Raw genomic sequence first — 24141 nt, forward strand, 5'->3', positions numbered from 1 at the left:
ATTGCAATGCTGGAAAGGAGTCGAGAGTCCTTTGGACTGCAAGTAGATCAAACCAGTCAATCCTAAAGGAAATCAACCCTGAATACTCATTGGAAGGAGTGATGCTGAAGCTGAAGCTCCAATACTTTGGCCACCTAATGCGAAGAGATGACTCCTTGGAAAAAACCCTGATGCTGGGAAAGATTAAGGGCAGGAGGAGAAGGGGACAACAGAGGATAAGATGGTTGGATGGCATCATCTACTCAACGGACATGAGTTTGAGCAAGCTCCAGGAGATGGTGAAGAACAGGAAAGCCTGGCATGTTGCAGTCCATGGGGTCACAAAGAGTCAGACACAACTAAGCAACTGAAAAACAACTATATATATATAAAATTTTCCAGAGTTGATATTTTTATCTTTGGGAGGGTCAAGTCTGGTCGGAGCTTACCAGTCTTATCAGATGTAGAAGAACTTTGTGATTCTTTTGCATTCCTTTTGAATCTAGTTATCTGTCTGTCTTCAATGGTTAAGGTTCTCTGAAAAATGTCTGGTCTTTTAGTGCTTTTTCCTGTTTAAGAAGTTATTTGGCAAACCACTATTCTTAAAGAATGAGTGATCAGGCAGGGATTGGCCGTTTTATTTCTTTTCAATTCCAAATCTCATTCCCCCGTCTCCTGTCCTGAGGACACTGAATTTTAGGAAGCAATCTTCTTACTGTGGGAAATCAGCTTGGTTGCTTGCAAAGCCAAGATTAAGAAGGGTCTCACCTTTCAGCATTTAGACTTTTAATGAGTCCTTCCATTTTTGGTCCCAAAGCTCTGCAATCACCCGGGATCTGTTTCTCTGGAGAATAAAAATCTTTCCAATATCTGTTGGGGAGGTGGAGGTAGTTGCCAAGCTATACAGGTTGGGGAAGCTGATCTAAGGGTCCAGCTATTCCTTATTTAAACTTTCAATCACTTATTTCACTTTTATTTTTCATATTTTTATACATTTATTTGACTGCATAGGATCTTAGCTGTGGCACATAGCATGGCATGAGGGCTCTTGAATTGTGGCACGTGGGCTTAGCTGCCCTGAGACATGTGGGATCTTAGCTCCCCTACCAGGGACGGGGAACCTTCAGATTCATAACCACTGGACCACCAGAGAAGTCCCAGTTTTTTCACTTTTAGCTCCACCCTATCCCTGGGTTCAGAGGCTGCTGGTGACATCAGTGTTTTGGGCTTTTCTGGAGTTATATTCAACTTGGAAAAGTCTTGTTGGCTCCTACATCCCCTCTGCCATCCCCAGGCAGTCTTGTTTTTGCTTTTCCCTTCTGCTAATTCAGTTACCATCTATCCTACTTCTGTCTGCCACACTGTTACTGGAATATGGTCGGTTGTGGTCGTTACTCATGGACTCTATGTCCTTTTATGTTTGTGCTTCTTTATTCCTTTTTACTTCCATTTGGGTGGAGCTTTGGGAGGAGGGATAATGTATGTTCTCTGATTAATAAAAATGAATAAACTATAAAGGACCAACTTGAGGAGAAAATGTAGCTTTTCTATATTTTTTCTATATTACCTTTATAAAGACAGGCTTCTCTCTGTATTCCCCTGGACAAGGGAACATCTACCCACTCCAGTATTCTGGCCTGGAGAATTCTGTGGACTGTATAGTCCATGGGGTAACAAATTGTCGGACACGACTGAGCAACTTTCACTTCTCTCTTTATTGCATGAGGTTGAAATCTTAACCAAGAAAAACAGGATAGTTTACTCTCCAGCAGGGGAGTCAGGTGGAAGATGGTGGTGCTTATACATCACTTAGAATCAGAGCCATAAGAAACTTTTTGAACATAAAAGATAGGTTTGTGGTTTTTTTACTTTTTTATACACATTATCTTGTAATAACATTTTTTAAAAAATTGGAGCATAATTGCTTTACAACTGTTGTATGGTTTCTGCCATACAACAGTGGGTATACAGAAGTATACATATGTAGAATTGTTTTTTTAAACAGAAATTTTCACACTTTTTTTTAGTGGTGGTACTCATTTTTTTAAAAAATAAAATTTTACTTGCACCTTAATATATAAAACAGAAAAAAGCTGTAATTTTTTCCCCTCCAGGTATTTACAATTTTTCTTTTATAAAACACCTGAACTCCTTCCAAGACCTTTAGGATTCCCCAGAACACAGATGGGAAGCCAGGGCTTTAGTAGTGATATTTTATACTGCTTTGGCCCAACCATCTCTCTGGTATAAGTGCTTTGAGAATGTCAAGAAGCAACGCTAATGTTAATTAAACTTTATTGAGTACTCATTGTGTTTGGTGTGTATGTTATGGGCTTTATACACAGTATCTCATTTAATTTTCACTGTGATGCTCTGAAGAGGCGTCATGATTATTCCCACTTTGTAGGTGAGGAAATGGAGGCCTGGAGAGCGTAAGTACTTGTTCATGGATACACAGCTAGGAAGTGGAAGAGCTGGGATTCAAACCCAGGTCTGCTTGACTTGAAGCCCAGTCAACAAGACGCTGGGCGTGGTCTGGTGGGCTTTAGCCCCCAGGAGCACCTAGAACCCTCCCTGGGGGCTGCTGCACACACTATCAGTTTGTGACAAAACTATAATGATGAAATAGGTTACAACAAAAAAGCAATGTCTGTCTCTCATCCTCAGGCAAGGCCAGCTCCCAGAGACCCCACCCTATTCTGCATCAGATTCCTGCTCTCCTCCACAGGTCAAAGGTGAGTGTGACACACCTCCCTCTCACAAGTCTTGAACTTCTCTTCTCTTGGGCCCTGTGTGGTGGGAAAGAGAGGCCTCCCTCACCTGTGTGTTCCCCCAGGTGCGTGCTGTCCGACTCTGACACCTACAGCCCCGGGGACACCAGTTGCCCTCCTCCATTCAGCAAATGCAGCTGGGATTCTGCCTGCACACCAGTCGCACAGCTCGTCTGAAATGAGCAGCTCTGGCCATCCCCACAGCGCCTTTCACAACTGCTACCCAGAAGCCAGTCACCTCATGAGCCCCCTGGACCAGTCTGTGTCTGGGGGAATTGGTTGTTCTTACCATCAGCAGCCTCTGTGCCACAGTCCTGGGTAAAGGGCTAGATACTTAGTTTACTTGTTTGTCTTCTTTTTTTAATTATTTTTAAATTAATTTTTGAAAATTTATTTATTTTTTAATTGAAGGATAATTGCTTTACAGAATTGTGTTGATTTCTTACATTACCATATGTAAAGTAGATAGAATTTGCTGTATGACTCAGGGAACTCAAACCGGGACTGTGTAACAACCTAGAGGGGTGGGATGGGGAGGAAGGTAGAGGGAGGTTCAAGAGGGAGGGGACATATGTATACCTATGGCTGATTCATGTTGATGTTTGTAGATACTTAGTTTTGAAAGTCCAGCCAGCCCCTCTCCCCAGTGCTGGTAGGATGAACTGTATAGTCCTTTCCAGAAGATGGCAGTGTTGAGACACATATCAGATACCCAGTACCCTTGGCTTTAGATGAGTTTTTAAATAACAACCCACTGAACCCAAGTATGATGGAAAGTCAAAATGTCAGAAATGTAGAGGGATAATTCTGGGTGAATGAGAAAGCACTCTTTGCATTTGAAGCCTCAGCTAGACCACTCAAGTAATTTGTGAAAGCTCTCTGAAACTCATGTGTCAATTGTCTTTCAATCAGTATTCACGTATCAATCAATATTCTTTCTTCCTCGTTCCCTTCCATTCCTCCTTCCCTCTCTTCCATTCCTTCCTCTGGATCTAGAGGATGATCAAAAGAGTAACGGCCATCAAACATTGTGACAAAATTCCACGTGAAAAACAATTTCAGGTGTAAAATGTACACATAAATTTTAAGTATCTTCTGTCTTCTGTCTTGGTTTCTGCCTTTGGAAATGTTGTCTGTTTATTTTTTCAAATACAGGAATCCCAGACCCATTGGATAATGGAAAATTAAGTTCAGACTAGTAGAGCTCATGAATAGGAGCTTGCTCCATCCACTCCATGTATCAACCCAGTATTACAGACAAGTAGGATGCAAGAAATTTTAACTAGAATTAGGAAGGTCAAGAGCAGAGTCCTGGGAAATTTAATTTGATTTAACATGACATGGAGAGCAAAGAAAAATCCTAACCTTATTTTGGGTTCTTGGTTCTAGAGTCTCATTGCCACCAACCAAGAAGAGAAAGTGCACACAGGTGCTGGAGGACTCCGGGGACTGTCACGTGTGGACCCACCACTCCAGACCCGGTGAGCCAACCCGGGGCCCCTTGCTGCCATTAAATAAGGGACTTTTCCAGCCTTGGAGTAGCCCTAAAAACCGCTTTCTCTCTCATAGAAGGGCGATGATATGCTCTGGGAGTTTATTTCTTCCATCGTCATAATTCTATTTATGTATTTACATTTTGGCTGTGCTGGGTCTTCGTGGCTATGCGGCCTTTTCTCTAGTCGTGGTGAGCAGGGGCCTCTCCTGTTACAGAGCACAGGCTCCGGAGTGCTTGGCCTTCAGTACTTGTGGCTCCTGGGCTCTAGAGCACGGGTTTAGCAGTTGTGGCGCACGGGCTTAATTGCTCCACGGCATGTGGGATCTTCCTGGACCAGGGATAGAACCTGTGTCTCCGGAATTGGCAGGCGGATTCTTTAACACTGAGCCGCCGGGGAAATCCTATTTTTTCCTTCTTGATGTAATGTTTCATGCAGTCTTAGGTGGGGTCATACAGGTGCTCCTGGGAAAAGATGCCACTGTCTCTCTCTGGCAGAGATGAAATGCTGGTCCTTTCAGTTTTGGGGGCAGCTGTGTCTTGGGGGACCTGGGCTCTAGGCCTGGGGAGGCCGTGCAGTGTGGCAGCGCCTGCAGAGCCTACTGGTGTGCTCAGTGCTTCGCTCAGTGGAATCCTCCTCAACACAGACATGCACGCAAACAACAGGGATCTTAGTAACATGCAGATGCCCGGGTTCAGTGCGTGTGAGGTGTGGGCTGAAATTCTGCATTCCTAACAAGCTCCTGGGCGGTGCTGCTGCTGCTGGCTCATGGAAAGGACATTACTGGGAGAAGCAGGACTTGAGAGGATTTCTTCAGGGGAGCAAGAAGGTAGAGAGTTGAGCTTCCTTAGCACTTGCTTCCAATTAGCAGATGCCCAGTAGATCTTTGACATTTTGTAAAATCCCCTGGAGAAGGGCATGGCAACCCATTCCAGTATTCTTGCTTGGGAAATCCCATGGACAGAGGAGCCTGGAGGGCTACAGTCCATGGGGGTTGCAAAAGAGTTGGACATGACTGAGCTACTAAAACAACAACAAAAACCATTTTATTTATTTATTTATTTTTATTTTTTATTTTACTTTACAATTCTGTACTGGTTTTGCCATAAGTCTTTTCAGTTCAGCTCAGTCGCTCAGTCGGGTCCAACTCTTTGCGACCCCATGAATCGCAGCATGCCAGGCCTCCCTGTCCATCACCAACTCCCAGAGTTCACTCAGATTCACGTCCATCGAGTCAGTGATGCCATCCAGCCATCTCATCCTCTGTCGTCCCCTTCTCCTCCTGCCCCCAATCCCTCCCAACATCAAAGTCTTTTCCAATGAGTCAACTCTTTTCATGAGGTGGCCAGTGTACTGGAGTTTCAGCTTCAGCATCATTCCTTCCAAAGAAATCCCAGGCTTGATCTCCTTCAGAATGGACTGGTTGGATCTCCTTGTAGTCCAAGGGACTCTCAAGAGTCTTCCCCAACACCACAGTTCAAAAGCATCAATTCTTCGGCGCTCAGCCTTCTTCACAGTCCAACTCTGACATCCATACATGACTACTGGAAAAACCATGGCCTTGACTAGACGGACCTTAGTCGGCAAAGTAATGTCTCTGCTTTTGAATATGCTCTCTAGGTTGGTCATAACTTTTCTTCCAAGGAGTCAGCGTCTCTTAATTTCTTGGCTGCACCAGGTTGTATGATGCCCAAGTGGTCAGCCCACCTCATTCTTTGTCTTGTATATCACGTGGCGCATCATGTTTTGAGCTTAGGGACCTGATCAAATTGAGAACAAACTGAAGTTTTTGAGCCTGAAGCCTTGAACTTCTGAATTTCTGGAGTAAATGCTATGACACTTATTAGGAGAAAGGACACTATTCCATGCCAATCTTACTACCCACTGTAAATAGCTAACGTAGGCAGCATGAACAGTGCCCCCAGCTCAGGATACCAAATCACGGCTCTTTTATTCCTACTCATCGGTTTGGCCAGAAGCCCAAGATTTTCCTCTTAAGGCTCCCCTGCAACTCTTGTCCCCGCACTCCAGAGGTTTATGCTGCCCAGACAGGAGGTGCCCGTGGCCTTCTCGCCTGCTCAGGTGAGAAAACTGCTGCCTTTGCCTTTCACAGCCACGTGATGAGAATTGGGCCTCTGAGTCCCGTAGAGCCTGATGGTTTGTTTAGGGACATCTGGCCTCAGCTCCATCACGGGCTGTGGGAGTCCTTCGCTGGATGATGACTTCACTTGGCCAAGTCCCACACATCATCACTCCCCGGACATGCTGTGGTAGTACTGCCCCGGGCATCCAGCCATCATATAAACCAAACCTCTACTGCCTTCTTGTCTTTTGCATGGTCCCATCATGGCCAGCAGCTGCCTTGATTTTTCTTATTCAACCTTAGAAACACAGAACGCTAATTAAAGCCTTGTTTCTGAATAATATAGAGCTCTCCATCTACCTTCCTATGCATGGTTACTCTAATTTCTTCAAGGATCCTTGCATACTGCCTGCTGCTTATTTATGCTTCTTAAACACAAAAGCTGAGTAAATTTCTAGCCAGATGAGGGGACCATCTGTTCAGTCTCCCACAGATGCACCAGCTCACTGAGAGTACTTTGAGTAAGTCACCCAAACCTTCCAAGAGCTTTCTCATAAGCTAGATTGCTACTCAAATTATCCTGTCCATTTCAGAAGTAAGCTCCATCCTGTGATGATGGTCTGCAGCCTGTCCCTAGGGAGGCCATTGATGTGTCACTCTCTCTAGAGAACAGTCATAAAGAAGTAACTGAAATGTCCCAGCATATCAGAAATCTTGCATTCCTTATTTAAATCCTATTCAAAGGTCCCTGAAAAGCCTTCTAAAGATAATTGGCGCCAGATAGCAATTCCAGAATGAAAATGAGCAGGTTCCCAGGGGAATTTTTAAAAAAAACCCACTTAATCCAAATGCTATGCTTTCAGCAGAAGTCTTCCACTGGGGAACTCATATTTGTTGTTGCAGAGACCAAGAGTTTTACAAAGGTCCTGGAGAAATGGCATATGGGGAATGGTAGGAGGAGCTAGTTTTATAGGCAGGATTTTTGATGGGGGAAGATGTCCTAAATCAATCAGTAAGGTTTTTCTGGTGAATTTCTTCTCAGCAGTTCATGTTGGTCAAGGGTTCCAAGATGCCCATTTATTGGGTCCACAATGTAGAATTACTGGGTTGCTGGAGGCAGATGTAAAAACTTGCTTAGAGAGAGAGTAGGTGTTGGGCAGGCTTCTACCAGCTGGTTCCTGGCCCACATGGTCTGGACCCCGAATATGAGAGGATTCCTGGTCCTGTCTGATGAAAATTCTAAATATAAGAGAGCTCATGGCCCTATATGGTTTAAACTTCAAATGCATGAGTGTTTTTTAACTGCAGACTCATGGTCATTAGTCCACAGAGAAAGAATTTCCAGTATAGAATCAGGAAAAGTGCCTGTCTCGTGTCTGCCGGAGTCATGGGCTTTTCAAGCCTGACTTTCTTGGTTGTCACACGAGAATCATAATTTCTACTCCACCCAGAGTTTTTTTAAAGTAATAGAGGGACTCCCTGGTGCTCCAGGGGCGGAGACTGCACTTCTGCTGCAGGGGCGCAGGTTTGATGGGGAAACTAAGGCCCCACATGCGGCACAGCGGAAAAAAGTAACATGAGAAAATATTTTGAGAGACATTCAGATGCAAGCTGTGAGTTTTCTCCCAAAAGTTGAGACTTTGCTGCCTTCACACGTCCGCTTCTCTCTTCTGTTACATTTCTCAAGACTTCCTCAATGCAGCATGAAGAGAAGTTTTGAATCCATCTGTTCCAGGTAACAGCTGTGACACTGAACAAGTGTTTTGGGCCTTTGAACCCCAATTTCTACATTTGTTAAATGGGGTTAAGAATCCTTACCTTGTAGTCACTTTATAAATCTCTTTGGCTGCTGCTGCTGCTGCTAAGTCGCTTCAGTCGTGTCCAATTCTGTGTGACCCCATAGACGGCAGCCCACCAGGCTCCGCCGTCCCTGGGATTCTCCAGGCAAGAACACTGGAGTGGGTTGCCATTTCCTTCTCCAATGCATGAAAGTGAAAAGTGAAAGTGAAGTCACTGAGTTGTGTCCAACTCTCAGCGACCCCATGGACTGCAGCCCACCAGGCTCCTCCATCCATGGGATTTTCCAGGCAAGAGGACTGGGCTACATCTACTGAAACATATCCAATGGTCCAGTGATTCCCCTTCTAGGAATACACTGAACAGAAGTATATACAAATGCCCATAACAGACAGTCCCCACAGACATTCACACCAGCATTAGTTATAATAGCCACAAATGGACTACTAAACAGCAAGAAAAACGAACAAACTACTATCATTTGCAACAATGACGAATGATCACATAAGCAATACATAAGAGCACATATATTACACAATTTCTATAAACTCTATGGTATCAGATCAGAATAGTGATTATTCTTGAGCAAGAGAAAGTAGTAACCAGGAGAGAGCATGAGCGTGTCTTTTAGAGTGCTGAAAAAGTATCCTATTTCTTGATCTAGAGGTAGTTACCCAGTATAACTCATTTTATTAAAAAGTATCAAACTGTGTACTAATGACCTGTGCACTCTTTTTCATGAATATTATACTTCAGTAAGGGCTTCCTGGGTGGCACTAGTAGTAAAGAACCCCTTGCCCCCTGCCTACCCTCCCTGTCAGCACCCAGAGGGGTAGAGCTGACCTTTGACTGCTTCCCCTGCCACCTTACTGCCACACTTGAGTAGGAAAGGGTCTGAGTTAGGTATTCACGCAGGCCCGCAACATGATTTCACATCAGAGTTACCATGGAGGCCAAGAAAGAAGTATTTGCTAAAACTTCTTAGGAATAACTGAGTCACCTGAGAAAAACTGGTACATGTGATAAGGACAGCGCTGCTAATACTAACCAAAGGCACCGTTGTTTAAACTCTCTCTGGAGGCAGACACGGTGGCAGACACGATGGCATACACTTGCAGACATGACTCACTGAATTCCTTCAGCAGTTCTGGGAGGCATCATACTGTTCCTCACATTTTGCGGGTGAAGCAACTGAAGCCTAGAGATGTTAGACCGCTTCCTAATTGGCCAGTAAAATGTAGAGTTGTGATTCAAACCCAGTTCCATATGGTTCCAAACTCCAAGCTCCTGAACTTCCTTTATCCTCTCTCCACTGCAGGAGGGAGAAAGGAAAGATGGAAGAACTAGTTTCTCCCTTTCTTTGAACTTGGTATGAACAGGAGAACCACAGAAGGTTTTTTGTTTGTTTTGAAAAGTTTTGAAAAGTTAACTTTTGGAGGAGTGAGGACGTGAAGAATTCTGAGGATTGATGACCTTATGTATTCTTAGCTGGGAAAAAGTTTTTCAGGATTTTGAGAAAATCCTTTTCAGAAATGGTTGTATACAGAACTCAAAAAATAGATGTTCTGCTTAGGTGACATATAATAGTGATATCTCATGAAAAAGTTTCTGGGACATTTGGGATGCAAAGCAAACTGAAGTAGCTCTGGTATTTATTTAAGAAGTCATCAATAAAGGTATAAAGAAAGAACAGTGAGTGGGCTAAGTGCACGTTGTATAGAAGGTGGTGTTATATCCTGACTTGTTGCTTATAGCCATCACCAGTTTTTATGTACACACACTATTTCCCTTTCACTCCTGGTATGAGGCATGAGTGATGGTAGGGAGCTCACAGAAAAGGGAAACAGCAAACATCTTAATAGGATCTGCATAAAATTTTTCTGTGGTTGAATCATAAGTTTTGGAGGCATACTCAAATTAGACAATTTGCAAAGATTATGCAAAACTAGAAACTTACATATGAGAAATTGCTGTTATTGGATCATTTTTGATGTACAAAAGAAGCAGTTTCATATAGTTAATACTAACTTCTAACAAAGTATTCTCTGCTAATTTATCTTGGTTTTAGTATTAGCTTCTAAAAATGCTTTCACTTGTGTTATGATATTCTGCTTGTGTGTTGTTGCAAGACGGGCAGGACACTTGTTTTAATTCCTGTTTTGCAATTGAAGGAAGTAAGATACTAAGCGAATAAATAACTTAAAAAAGCTAGACCACAGAATCTTGGTGTCACAAGGGACCTGTAAAAATTAGAATGTATTGGTTGTAAAGAGCAAAAAGAAAGAAGCAAAGGACAAAACCAATTTAAAAACAAACCCTCAAACTACCTGAAGCAGCAACCAAACAAAAAATCAAAATGAGGGGCTTTATTGGCTCCTGTAACCCAAGATTTAGTACTGGCTGTCAGAACTCAAACTATGCCCTTGGGACTGGGTGTGTTCATTCTCAACTTTACCTTCTGCTGTGCCTGTTCATTTCCAGACAGGCTTTTCTCTCTTGTCCCAAAATGGTGCCAGCAGTTTTGGGGGATGTGTCTTAGATTCAAACCTCATGGAAAAGAGTCAGCATCTTTGAACCTATCTACCCCAAAGCACAGAGACCCACGTTTCTTGGATTGAATTAGGCCATGTACGTACAATTACTGATGCAAATAGTGAACGCTGTAGTTTTATTGATTAAGCCTGGGTTCCCTACCCTCTTCAGGCTGGGAATGGACTTCACTCAAACTGCACCTCTTCGGGCTGGAAATGGGATTCACTAGAACCAGACAGACTGGGAATGAAGAGATGCCATATCGGAAATAGAGTAGATAGACACTGAGGGCAACAAGTGCTCATCTTGGCACTTTAGAATCACTGACCCAAGCTGCTCAATTTACAGATGAGGAAACAAACCTAGCCACATGCCCCATGCTTCCCAACACTTGTCATCCCCACAGGTCACTCTGCCTCATACGTGGACTATGCATTTGCTCCGTGCAGTTGTCTGGAGTCTAGGAAAAACAGCCTCTGAGGGAAGATCTAACATACCAATTTCTTTGCAGTGACAGGGAGGAGTCACAGCATCGAAGTGCAAGACCTGGACAGTGAGAGACAGAACATGATGCTTGTGGACCAGCCCTCTCCTGCTTTGAAGTGGCAGCCATACCGAAGTGTTCCTTGGCATAGCTTATTAAACAGTCAATATGAAAAACTGTAAGTGGCCTTAGGGAACCCCTGTGGTTGACTGGAGAGCAAGGCAGGGCTAACCCTATGGTTGGCTGGGGAGCAAGGCAGTGCTAACTCTCAAGACTAAATCCAAGTATTTGGGCTTTGATGCTAACCTCTGATCAAATGGAATTTGTCAGTGAGAAATTGTGTCTTGCTCCTTATGTTTTTCATTTTAACAATAAACAGTTGGGACATGAGTTTTGGTCTTCAAGAATCCAGGTTTGTAATTCTAACTCATAATTTACCCACTAACTGATGGAGGAAGAGAGAATCTTTCTGAGATCAAATGCCCAGTTTAAACTAAAAGCTGGAAAATGGAGATTTCCCAAATCACTAATATTTAATCCTGCAGCCAATTAAAAATTTCATAGAATTATTTTGGGGGGCATATTAAATTGTTAGCTCCCCCAGCATCAATGTGGCAATTCAGTACTGTTAGTTTATTGTCAATATAGCCTGTAGTGATCATAGCTGAGGGTGGCTTTATATTAAGAGACTGAAATCAAACCATACAAAATATTCTTAAACTAGAAAATTTTCATCCTATTCTTATGACATTATAGTTTCAAGAAATAAATGTAGACTTATGCACTATTGCTCTTAAAGATCTTTTAAGCCTTCTCTTTATTCCTTAGGATATAATTTACTTAGCCAGCTCTTCTAGAATTTTCACTGATTGTAAATGCCTTCTTGAAACACTAAAGTGTGTTAATGGGTAAAGAATATGATTTTCAATTAATAAATATAATATGAAATGAGAAATGCTGGGCTACAAACTTGAGGGTCTTCAAGGTATTTTTCAAATTCCAAATAATTTTTTATTTTTTATATTTTTATTGGAGTATAGTTGCTTATAGTTTCAACTATACAGCAAGGTAAATCAGCTATTCTTATCCATATATCCCTCTTTGGATTTCCTTCCCATTTAGGTCACCGCAGAGCATTGACTAGAGTTCCCTGTGCTATACAGTACGTTCTCATTAGTTGTCTATTTTATACATAGTGTCAGTAGTGTATATATGTTAATCCAAACAGTTTTTTAAGAGCAAAACTTATCACTTGGAATTTTATGTTGGATGAACTAGAAGGAAGAAATCTTCTCCTTAAAATCTGAGGAGTTAGACTTTGGGACTCAATGTGTTTAACAGGAGACAAAAACAAGCAAGTTGCTAGATGTATCACTGAAATGTCGCAACTTGTATCTTTGCCGCTGTGTGCAATAGAAAAAGAAAAGAAGGATCCAAAGGTCCTGGTTTTGAGTCAGACTTCATTTAATGGTCTGGGGGGAGTTGTTCCATATAGTATCTTATGTATGAGTACCCAGGCATGAAACTGTCACCATAAGCACAGTATTTTAATCAAAACCTGTAATGCTTCCTAGTTTGTAATGTATCTGAGTTGATCAAGTTTTCAAGGTAACTGTTATCTCTTTTCTTACTTGGTAGGTTTTTTTAAGTTTATCTGAGCAGTCAATCTATGCTTCACTGATCTGGGGAAAAAAAAAAAAGATACATGAATAGTATCAACTCAAAGATGTAGAGGCAGATTTATTTTGAATGCTTAGCCATAATTCACTTTTCTTAAGCAAAAAAGATAGGCAATATTCATCTGGACTAGAACTCAGGAAGTCTTAAATTCACTACTCACATCGCTGAGATGGAAAATCACTTGCCCCTGCTTAGATTAGTAGATCTAACTCGTTATAAAAGCAGAATAGTTCTAAATAACCTGAAAGTTATAAAGTTAGGGGATTAAAATTTTATTACATTTTTTGAATGATATTTACAACTTGTGTTAAAGACCTTTAAAAAGGCCAGTTTAATTGATTTTATAATTAACTTTTGATATCAAAAGCAGAATCACTACTCTTAGGTAAATAGCATAATTTTTATAATCAGACATTTTTTAAAAATTCAGAATACTCTTCAACTGCATAATTTTTATGGGTTGATATAGTGTCTGCTTACAGCTGTCTTTAAGTTTCAGGCTAATGCTCATACCTGAGCTGCAAATCTTACCTTTTTTCTTCAGAGTTTTTAACAGTGAAACATAGAAGATCACACACAAAAATATTTCCTTTTTTTTTTCTTAATCAAAACTGTTCTTACTACCCTCTGTAGTAAAATCTATACCATTCAATCCATCTAGCCTTTTGACAAGCAAATTACAGAAACCTGAGTCAGTATAAAGTCCCAGATGCCTTAAAATACTTGCTTTTATCACACCCTTCTTTCAGTGGATTTTCCCGTTGCTGCTGGAGGGCGCTGTGACTGTGGGGCCTTGGATCAGTTCATGCTCCTGTTCAGTCACTCAGTCCTGTCTGACTCTTCGCGATGCCATGAGCCCCCTCTGTCCATGGAGTTTTCTGGGCCAGAATACTGGAGTGAGTTGCCACCTCCTCCTCCAGGGGACCTTCCCGACCCAGGGACAGAGCACTCGCCTCCGGAGTCTCCTGCACTGGCAGGCAGACTCTTTACCACTGTGCCACCTGGGAAGACTTTGAGGGTAATCAGTGACCTAGTGACTTGATCCATTGGTGAGGTGCTTAGCTTGCCAAGAACATGAATACTCTTTCCCCAAGAGACCCATTCATATTTCTGTCACTGAAATTAGAAAAAAATTTAGAAAGTCTGTGTTGTTCATTAAATGGCAGCCATCCAAACTGAGATCCCAGGAAGCGAAGACCCACATAGTAGCAGAGAGCTAGCAGAGCAGGAAGAACCGCCTTCTCTGTGTGTTGTTCTAGGAAGGCGCTCTTTTCCTGAGGAACATTTAGGAAACTTGATGCATTCAAAATTATGTTTCATATCTACAACACACACAGAAAAAATTACCAAAATTTTCACCATTTATGTTCTCTTTTCTACTTGATAATCTTGCATGTTTAATAGGTTTTATTTTTATTAACATTAAAAAGTATTTAATCAAGCGTATAATACACAAGGACTTCCCAGGTGGTGCTAATGGTAAAGAACCCACCTGTGGGACATAAGAGATGTGGATATGATCCCTGGGTTGGGAAGATCCCCTGGTGGAGGGCATAGCAACCCACTCCACTATTCTTGCCTGGGGAATTCCACGGACAGAAGAGCCTGGCGAGCTACAGTCCAGAGAGCTGCAAAGAGTCGGACACTACTGCAGCAAGTTAGCACGTCCATATATGTGAAGTATAGCTCTTGAACATGATTTGATAAAACAAATAAAGCAAGAGTCTGATTAGCTAACCCACCGTCATCCTATTATTTTTTTTTCTGCAGAAGTAAACAACATAGGTAGGTATTCAGTGCTATGATCAGATCAAAAGGATAAAAAGGAAATGGCCATCCTTTAGTGAAAACATGTTTTCAATCAGTAGTTTGACTGGCTCTGGTTAATCTAGTTGAAAGCTATTCCTGGTAGTTCTGACCAGTCTGGTTTTTGTTTTCATCTGACTACCAGGAAGCTGAGTAGTCATTCATCTGAGGGACTATTTGAGTGTGGTGATGCTGATGAAATGAGAGATTTTTCTTAAGAAGGAAAAAAATGAATTCTATCCCAGATATTTGCTATGTCTGAGTAATATAGTAATTTCTCAACTTCTAAGCAATGTCTTTCTATTGTATAGTGGAGTCAAGTTAGAAATCTAGGAAACACAAAGCGAAAAGGCAGGCTGAGGAGACAACGATTCCATTTGGGAAGAATTGTACTTCTTTCTCATGAAGGAAAAAAGCTGTGAGACAGCCAGCTGTGTTCTGAAATACCATTTTCATTTCCTTGGTGAAAATTAACAAAGTTGATTGATTAAATATAGCAAGAGGGCTTCCCTGGTGGCTCAGTTGGTAAAGAGTCAGCCTGCAATACAGAGACCCGAGTTTGATCCCCTGGAGAAGGGAGTGGCAACCCACTCTAGTATTCTTCCCTGGAGAATTCCATGGACAGAAGAGCCTGGCGGGCTACAGTCCATGGGACTGCGAACAGTCAGACACAACTGAGTGACTAACACTTTCCCATTTTTCAGATATAGCAAAATATACTTTCCAAAATGTATTTTCCCAAAATGTTTGTATAATTAATATTGTTCATGAAAGAAAATGTGTAGAAAATATTTGTAAGGCTGGTTTCTTGCTTCCACTTTTCTTAGACCCGATGTAGGCTATCGAGTCGTCACAGACAAAGGATTTAATTTTTCGCCAGCTGATGAAGCTTTTGTTTGCCAAAAGAAGAACCATTTTCAGATCACCATCCATATTCAAGTTTGGGGAAGTCCAAAATTTGTCAAAACCCAAATGGGTCTAAAGCCAATAGAAATGTTTTACTTGAAACCTTTTGGGGTTAAGGTAAGTCTTTTATTTAGTTTCATCTCATTCAGCCAACGTTTAGTAAGTGTTCCTGTTGTCTGTTGCTACATAACCATCTATCCCAAAACAGCAACTGAAAATAATAACACTCATTGGTTTGACTCAAAAATCTGCCCCTTGGTCAGGGCTCGGCTCTACTCAGGAGTCATTAGCTGGATCCAGTTTCCAAGATGGCTCACTTGAGTGTCTGTAAATCTGTATTGGCCATCAGCCAGGAGCTCAAAGAGGGCTGTAGCTGGGAGGCCTTGGGCTCTTCTCCATGTAGACCTCTCTGTGGGACAGCTTGTGCTTCCTCACAGCATGGTGAATGGGGTCTAAGAATAAATACTTCATGACATAGGAAATAGAAGCTGCCAATTCAGAATCTGGGAGAACATCACTTCAAACTACAGCTTTAAAGGTTTTAGTGTATAAATCTTGGACTTCTTTTGCTGAGTGAAATTCGTTTATTCTTTTTGAGGCTGGTGTGTTCCCATATGCAACTGGTTCATAGTTTTCACCAAATTCTCAAAGAAGTCTGCAACTTAAAAAGCCAAGGAACCACTAATCTAGTCGATGCTCCCTCTTTCCCAGTTAACAGGGGAAACTGAGGCCCAGGAAAGTCACACCATTCACCCGAAATAGTAAATGATAGAGCTGGGATTAGAATGCAGGTAGGATGACTTCTGAGTGGCCAACAAGTATTTATTGCATTATTACCTCAGGTCCAGCTCCTTAGGGTGAGGAATATCCATTATCTGCATACATTTTTTTCTGATCACTAACCTGGGCTCAGGCACCAAGTTTCCCAAAGTGGCACTTCACAGCTAAACACATCAGCTGCTCTTGTTCCAAACCAAACTCTTAAATAAAACCAATGTAAACCAAACCAAAATAAAATAAACAGCAAGCACACAATAATAAAACATACATTTCTGGTTATGGAAGTAATATGAGTTCATTGTGGACATTATGGAATATAATAGAAAAGTATGAAAGAAGAGATAAAATTCATTCATACTTGGGATCCACAATTTAATAACTTAATTTTTCCTGTAAAATTAATCTCATATAGATAATATTATGTTGTGGAAATAGCATTATATAGTATCATTAAAGACTATAAAATATTATTTACAAAGATGATATGGTTTTCCATTCTATCAAGATACCATATTAATTCCTGTATTATTGCAAATTTTTTGGTAAATTTTTATTTACAAATTTATTGTAAATTATTTTTTGCAGTGAACATCCAGGGATATTCATTATTATATGAGAATAAATTCCAGAATAGGCATTGCACATTGAACATACAATCAGTATTAAAACTCTTGATGTTGGTTGCCTAATTGCTTTCTGGAAAGACAGTGACTATGCAAATACCTACAAGTCATAGGGCAGATACCAGCAGACATTTGCTACTCTTCACTAATAACAAGAAGACTTTGTAGCAACTATTGAATAAATGTCATTTCCTATGTTTTATTTATTTTTACTATTTATTGTTATTTCTTATTAATAAGCTCTGAAAGGGCTGAGATTTCTGTTAGTTTTGTCTTCTCACCTCTATTGCCTAATGCAATGCCTGATTCAAAGCAGGTGCTCAACAAGTATGTATGAAATTAAAGAATGAATGAATGAATGAGTGCATGGAGCTGTTGAGCTGCCTTGCTCTTGTGTTTTGGGGATTTCCTGATAGCTCAGTGGGTAAAGAATCCTCCTGCAACGCAGGAGACCCTGGTTCAATTCCTGGGTGGGGAAGATCCATAGTCTGCTCTATACTCCCTGTTTACCTGAAGTTCTCTCTTGTCTTGGGTTTTCTTTGTTTAGCTCTTCAGCTATTTGTTTCTTTTCTCTCTAATAGCACACTGCTTTAAGGTCAGGGTCCTTGTCTTGTACATTCTTTCAGTGACTTGTGCCTCTTGCCAAGTCCTTAGCAAAATGCCTTGGGAAACTTTTTAAGTAATTGAAAATTATTTACTAATGAATGTTTTAATTAATAAAGAAATTAATTATGAAGTAATTACTTTTTGTTATTCTACATAGGTAGAAGCCACCAATCAAATAATTGCTATTGAGCAGTCCCAAGCAGACAGAAGCAAAAAGATTTTCAATCCTGTTAAGTAAGAACTTCTTTTCTGAATTCTCTTGTGAACATATTTTGGGAAGAAAATCTATTGCCAAATTTATTTTATTTTAAAAGAATTCCATGATACAAACTAAATTAGTAATAATGTGTTAGTATTATGAACACATGCTTATTAACAAAAGTAGGTAAGATATATTGAAATAATTGCAAAAAAATCTGTATAAAAAGCCCCATCTTTCAGGTCATCATTATTTACAGAATATTTATTACTGACAACCTTGCTAACAACTTCGGTTTCCTGAGACAGATTATAATTAGATCTTTCTTTCAATTTTTCATTTAAATCAGCATGCTACTGATTGAATTGATTTTAAGGTTCTGGATCCATGCTGTGCTTATAATTCATTTATCTTGTTTCTTAAAGCACTGCTGTTAGATTGCTTAATGAGCCCTAAAATAGAAAGAATGCGGGGAACTTCCCCAGTAATCCAGTGGCTAAGACCCTGTGCTCCCAATGCAGGGGGCCTGGGTTCAATTTCTGGTCAGGAAACTAGGTCCACATGTCACTACTAAGATCCTGTGCAGCCCAAGAAATAAATAAATGAAAATAATATTTCAAAAAAAGAAAGCCACAGGACTGGGATCATCCAAAACAATATGGTGGACCTTGCCATATGAAATGAGTGAGACTTGCTTTTTGATTGACTGGTTGGGGATGATTTGAGCCTGAGTCAGTCCTATTTGGGGAAGAAGATGGTGCTAGAGCCTGGACAGACCAGGTGTGAGCTCAGCCTGAAGCTCCAGCGTGTACAGACAGCTCTGAACTTGCCTGGTGCCTCTGGTTTTCCCTCCCTGGGAGGCTGTGTGTGGTCTACCTTAGGAGCCGGCAGCTTCCCACAGCCAGGTCAGGAGAGGGCAAATGCGTGAAGGAGATGCGAAGGAGTTCACCAGGAACCTAGAGGAACTGCTGCTGTCAGGAGGAGAGCACTACAGCAACAGTGACGCAGGTAACAGGGCTTCTCTCCTGTGGTCGAGATCAAAGAGCCCCAGTGTAGGAGCAGAAACCCTTCGGAGTCAGGTACTCTGGGCTTGAACTGTTGCTGAATGAGCATTTCTAGTCAATGAAATTAAAAGACACTTTCTCCTTGGAGGAAAAGCTATGACAAACCTAGACGGCGTATTAAAAAGTAGAGACATCACTTTGCCGACCAAGGTCCATATAGTTAAAGCTATGGTTTTTCCAGTAGCTATGTTTGGATGTGAGAGCTGGACCATAAAGAAGGCTGAACACCGAAGAAATAATGCTTTCGAGCCGTGGTGCTGGAGAAGACTCTTGAGAATCCCTTCAACTACCAGGAAATCAAACCAGTCAAACCTAAAGGGAATCAACTCTGAATATTCATTGGAAGGACTGACGCTAAAGCTGAAACTCCAATACTTTGGCCACCTGATGCGATGAGCCGACTTATTGGAAAAGACCCTGATGCTGGGAAAGATTGAGGGCAGGAGGAGAAGGGGACAACAGAGGATGAGATGGTAGGAGGGCATCTCTGACTCAATGGATGTGAATTTGAGCAAACTCCAGGAGATTGTGAAGGACAGAGAAGCCTGGTGTGCTGCAATCCATGGGGTTTCAAAGAGTTGGACATGACTTAGTGACTAAGCAAAGAGTAACTCCCTGGCAGCCATTCCTGACCAGGCTGTGGGTACTGTCTTAAAAATCAGTGTCCTCCACAGTGTGATAAGAATGGGGGACTAAACATACCTCAGAACCTAATAATTAATCAGATATGATCAAGAACTATGTTCTCTTACAGTCTCTTGGTATTTTTGCTGTTTGCTTTAGAATTAACCTGCTGGCTGACCAGGTCACCAAAGTAACTCTGGGCCGGTTACACTTCAGTGAAACCACAGCAAATAACATGAGAAAGAAGGGGAAGCCAAACCCTGACCAGAGGTACTGGCGTGGTGTGTATGCCTTGGGCAGGCGGACGGGTGGGGGCGGGTAGCTGGTTATGCTACCTGACAGCCCAGGGCCCCCAGAGCCCCCTCTGATCCCCTTGGCCTCCCTCAGCTGCTCTCCTCCCTTCCCTGACTCTGCTGTTGCCACATTTCATTTACCCTTAGACATCGTCCTTCTTCCATCCTCACACCCTGCGATGCCTCCTCTCCTGCCCAGCCTCCAGGTGGCTTGTTTTCATTCTCCCCGTGATCCTTCTGCAGCGTTCCCCAACCACCCAGATCTAATGCCTGATGATTTGGGGTGGAGCTGATGTAACAATAATAGAAATAAAGTGCACAATAAATGTGATGCACTTGAATCTTCCTGAAACCATGCCCCTTCCACCCCAGTTCGTGGAAAAATTATCTTCCATGAAACTGGCCCTTTGTGCCAAGAATGTTGGAGACAGCTGCATTTAGAGGGACCATGTGTTCATGTCTTGTGACTGGCTGAGGGCTGAGGATTGACGGCATTTCTCGAATTCTGTGTGCTGGTCACTACTTTAATGCCCTGAGCTCCGAAGCTCTGCTGTATCCTTTTTTGACTGAAAATACATTTGCATTAATTATTTACACCTGTGATTCTCAGAATGTGCTCCCAGGACCGGCAGAGATGGTATCACCTGGACACTTATTAGAGATGCAAGTTGTTGGGACTCACTAAAAACATACCTGATCAAAAACTTGGGGTGAGGTCTAGCAGTCTATATTTTAACAAGCCCTGCTCCAAGTGATTTGATGCATGCTCAAGTTTAGGAACCACTGATTTTAGAACAAAGGTTTTGGAGTTGGAGGGAATTGAGTTTGACTATTTGATACTGCCATTTACTAGCTGGGTGACCTTGAGCATGGAACTTAACCTCCCTGAGATTCATTTTCCTGTTTTGTAAAAACAGGTCAATACCCATATCCTTCTCCAGTAAGGTTGTTTTGGGGTTCTAAATGAAATAATGTAGATAAACTGCTTAGTCCAGCACATGGCACATTTTGAGCACTCAGTGGATGATAGCTAATTATTATCATCATTGTAACAGTTGTTACTATTATTGACATACTTTAGTTACAGGGGAAAAGTCATACTTCCTAAGGATTGGAGACGGCTTAGAGTGCTACAGAAGAAGTCGGCAAAGTTTTTTTTTTTTAATGCAATTCTTAAAGTAAATGCTTTTCTGGTAGGGATAGTTTATATTTTGACTTTCAAGAAATGGTCTAATAAGGACCTACTGTATAGCACAGGGAACTCTATTCAATACTCTGTAATGATCTATGTGAGAAAAGAATCTAAAAATGAGTGGACATATATATAAGAGATTCACTTTCCTGTATAGCAGAAACTAACTTCAATAAAAAGTTTTAAAAACACATCATGCTTCTTTAAAAAAAAGAAGAAATGGTCTAATCTTAAAAATGTCTCATCAGTGGTACACATGAAGAAGCAGTTAAAATAGTGAGGAAGATCGCCTTGATAACAGTCGAAAGAGAGGGTTCTGGTTTTTGACTGAAGTCATGACTGGAGGCTATGAAACATGCAGGTTACATGACCAAGAGCAGATCAGGATGGGAAGGAACCTGTGTGGCTGGGCAAGCCCTGTGGGGTCACCCCCACCCCACCCCCCCGCCTTAGGGCCTAGGATGTGTAGCTTGGATGGCTCTGGACAAAGGCACCTCTAAGGTGACTTTTTGTTGTGCATGTACAAGGAAATGGCAACCCACTCCAGTGTTCTTGCCTGGAGAATCCCAGGGACGGGGGAGCCTCGTGGGCTGCTGTCTATGGGGTCGCACAGGGTCAGACATGACTGAAGCGACTTAGCACTTAGCAGTGTGTGTGAGCAGTGCTGTGCTGAGGGCCCTGGGATCCAGCAGAGTAAGGCCTGCACTAGGCCAGCAGTGAAGGCCAAGCCCAGTCTGCCCAGCGATGGCTGTTTTGGGTGTGCAACACAGCACACTCATCCCTCAAGCTGAGTGAAAGGCAGACCCAGAACAACAGTGAGTGAACCAACTCCTCTGTGGTTTCGCAAGAGGAGCACCTTAGAGTGGAAGAGAAAATCTTTGAGTATGTAAACCCATCTGGGTAAATTCTCTGTTAATCAAGCAGTTTGATGGCATGCACTATGTCTCTTGTTTCCGGATGTGCTGGCATTGGTCTGCTGTTTCTGAACTAGATACTTCATGTTGGTGGTTGGACTGTATGCTGCTAACCAAGGCCAGTTCTACCTGTTGTCTGCCCACATCTCTGAACGGATCATTGTAAGGGTAAGTGCGGTTCTTTGACTTTTCAGGATCCCATGTTTGTTTGTTTTTTCACCTGTAAGTAGACTTTACATATTCAGTGGAATGCATGAAGTATGCATGAAGTATGCATGAAGTTTCTCAGTTGCCAGTGATGACAAAGATAATGATAGTAATAGCAGATACTGTTATTTTAGTTTTTACATTGTGGTTCTCACCACAACTTTTGTTTCCCATGGGTCATTTGGCAATGTCTGCAAACATTTGTGGTTGTTACAACTGGGGGTGCTACTGGCATTTAGTGGGTTAAGGCCAGGGATGCTGCTCAACATGTTATGATGCCCAGGACAGCCCCCACAACAGAGTTACTCCTCCTCAAATGTCAGTAGTGCCGTAGTTGAGAAGCCCTGGATTTTGCTGTGTGTTGTAGGCACTGGGCTACATAATTTCTGTATGACATCATTCTACATTGTTTCACATTTACATTACATTCTTTACACCCAGAGGAACTTAAGAGTTCTTAAGAGGGGCTTAAGATGGAGAGAAAGTCATCCATGAGCACAAAGCTAGTAAGTAAATGATGGAGCCTGGGTTACAACCCAATTCCCTCTGGGTGGGGGAATAGGCAGGAAGGCGTCCCATGCCCCAGACTGATCAGTGACCCCGGGACTTCTAGGCTGCTGCCCAGAGCATAGTGATGGCTCAGCACGTGTTGCTGAATGAATGATTGGTCACAGCACTGGGCAGGGGTCTTGGCAGCCACAGAAACATAAAGCTATTGGCAGCTGCAGCTGCAGCTGTGTGAGGCCAGGCTGGCCAGCACAGAGAATGCCAGGGCCGTGAGGGAACAGGTAACCACAGGCCTGGCAGCCCTGGGAGGGGCTGTTTGGTGAGGGGTCTTTGAAGTGGCACAGGGAGACGTGCACACTCCAGTAGGGGAAACTGGTTTACAGTGGGGCATGCCCACTGACCTGGCTGTTAAACTTAGGCCTGGGGACAAGTGCTGCCCATTTGGGGAAGTGAGTCTTCCACAGCTTGCCTTGAGCTGTTCTCAAACAAAGGGCCCTCTGTATAATTCTTTTAGTCAATAAAAAATAACAAGCCATCTATTAGTGGAACTCTTGAAACTACATCTCAGAGTTTTATTGGAAGCAAAGTAATGATGGAAATGAAGTAAAACACTGGTGTGTCCAGATGTCCCTGGGTGAGGCCGGCTGTGTGCCCGCCAGCACTCATACCCGGACTGTGTTTCTGTGGGGCCAGATCTAAGCTTTGGCAAAACAGCATCCTCTGGGGCAAAGGCAGGTGGGGCCCCTCCTTAGGTCGTGAGCCAAGGGCAGAGGTTCTGGCCCATACTTCCCCCAGGGTCAGGGTGGTCTCTGACACCTCACCTGCTGTCATCTGGGATTGCTTTGCTGTGCTAATACAGGTGATTTAAAGTCAAGTCTGGAAACCTAGGTTGCTTATTTTTCCTGATTCCTCACAGGAAGGAACAAATACAGGCAATGCCTTTCTTTTTAATGTTAGGGTAGATCAGATACCATGAAACTGCTGCTTTGAGTGGTCAAATTCATGCTTAAGTCAGGCAGTCTGCTAGTCACCTGCGTACTTTAAATAATTTACCTGCTGTTGAGATTTCTCCATTTCCTGCTGACAGCCCCTGCAAAGCTCTGCTTAGGCTGCCGTGCAAGTCTGCACAGCAGCAATGTGAGAGGGGAACGTGGCCGGACACGCTGTTCCCAGAACTCTCTGTTAATGGGCTCTTTCTCGTACCCAATGTTCAAAGAGAATTTAACTCATAATGATGACCCTGAGAAGTCCAAAGTTTCTGCAATTCATGTTAAGTATGACTATTGAAAAAATTCTGCTTAATATAGATTGGATGTCATATTATTCACTAAGTTTTTATTTTTAAAAAATGAATGTTTTCCAGATTCAATGGCTTTCTTCTACCCATAATTTTTGGTTAAAGAGAATACCCTATTCTATATGTATGCTGGATAACTCACAGGTTACCCTAACAACAATGAGAAAAAAATATGATAGCAATAATATCTTTTCTCACACTGGAAATATCTTACTGAGATTATTTTGTTCTAACCCCAAATGCAGAGTGAAAATGAATGCAGACTTTTGCATTATTTAAGCATATAATGTTTAAACCAACTAAC

The 24141-nt window shown here is 42.1% G+C and overlaps 1 protein-coding gene across 1 annotated transcript in view; it reads left to right on the forward strand.

The window, feature by feature from the left end:
• Positions 1-24141, forward strand: part of MYRFL (myelin regulatory factor like) — a 120852-nt gene that overhangs the window by 40652 nt on the left and 56059 nt on the right. Inside the window, exons 4-12 of the mRNA XM_040233940.1 lie at positions 797-866; positions 2609-2714; positions 2816-3068; positions 4140-4231; positions 11167-11317; positions 15453-15648; positions 17698-17774; positions 19587-19697; positions 21904-21994. Of these exons, the coding sequence (XP_040089874.1) occupies positions 797-866; positions 2609-2714; positions 2816-3068; positions 4140-4231; positions 11167-11317; positions 15453-15648; positions 17698-17774; positions 19587-19697; positions 21904-21994 (1147 nt within the window). The remainder of the gene's footprint in view (positions 1-796; positions 867-2608; positions 2715-2815; positions 3069-4139; positions 4232-11166; positions 11318-15452; positions 15649-17697; positions 17775-19586; positions 19698-21903; positions 21995-24141) is intronic.

This window comes from Oryx dammah, unplaced genomic scaffold (assembly GCF_014754425.2).
Source record: "Oryx dammah isolate SB20612 unplaced genomic scaffold, SCBI_Odam_1.1 HiC_scaffold_29, whole genome shotgun sequence".
NCBI lineage: Eukaryota > Metazoa > Chordata > Mammalia > Artiodactyla > Bovidae > Oryx > Oryx dammah.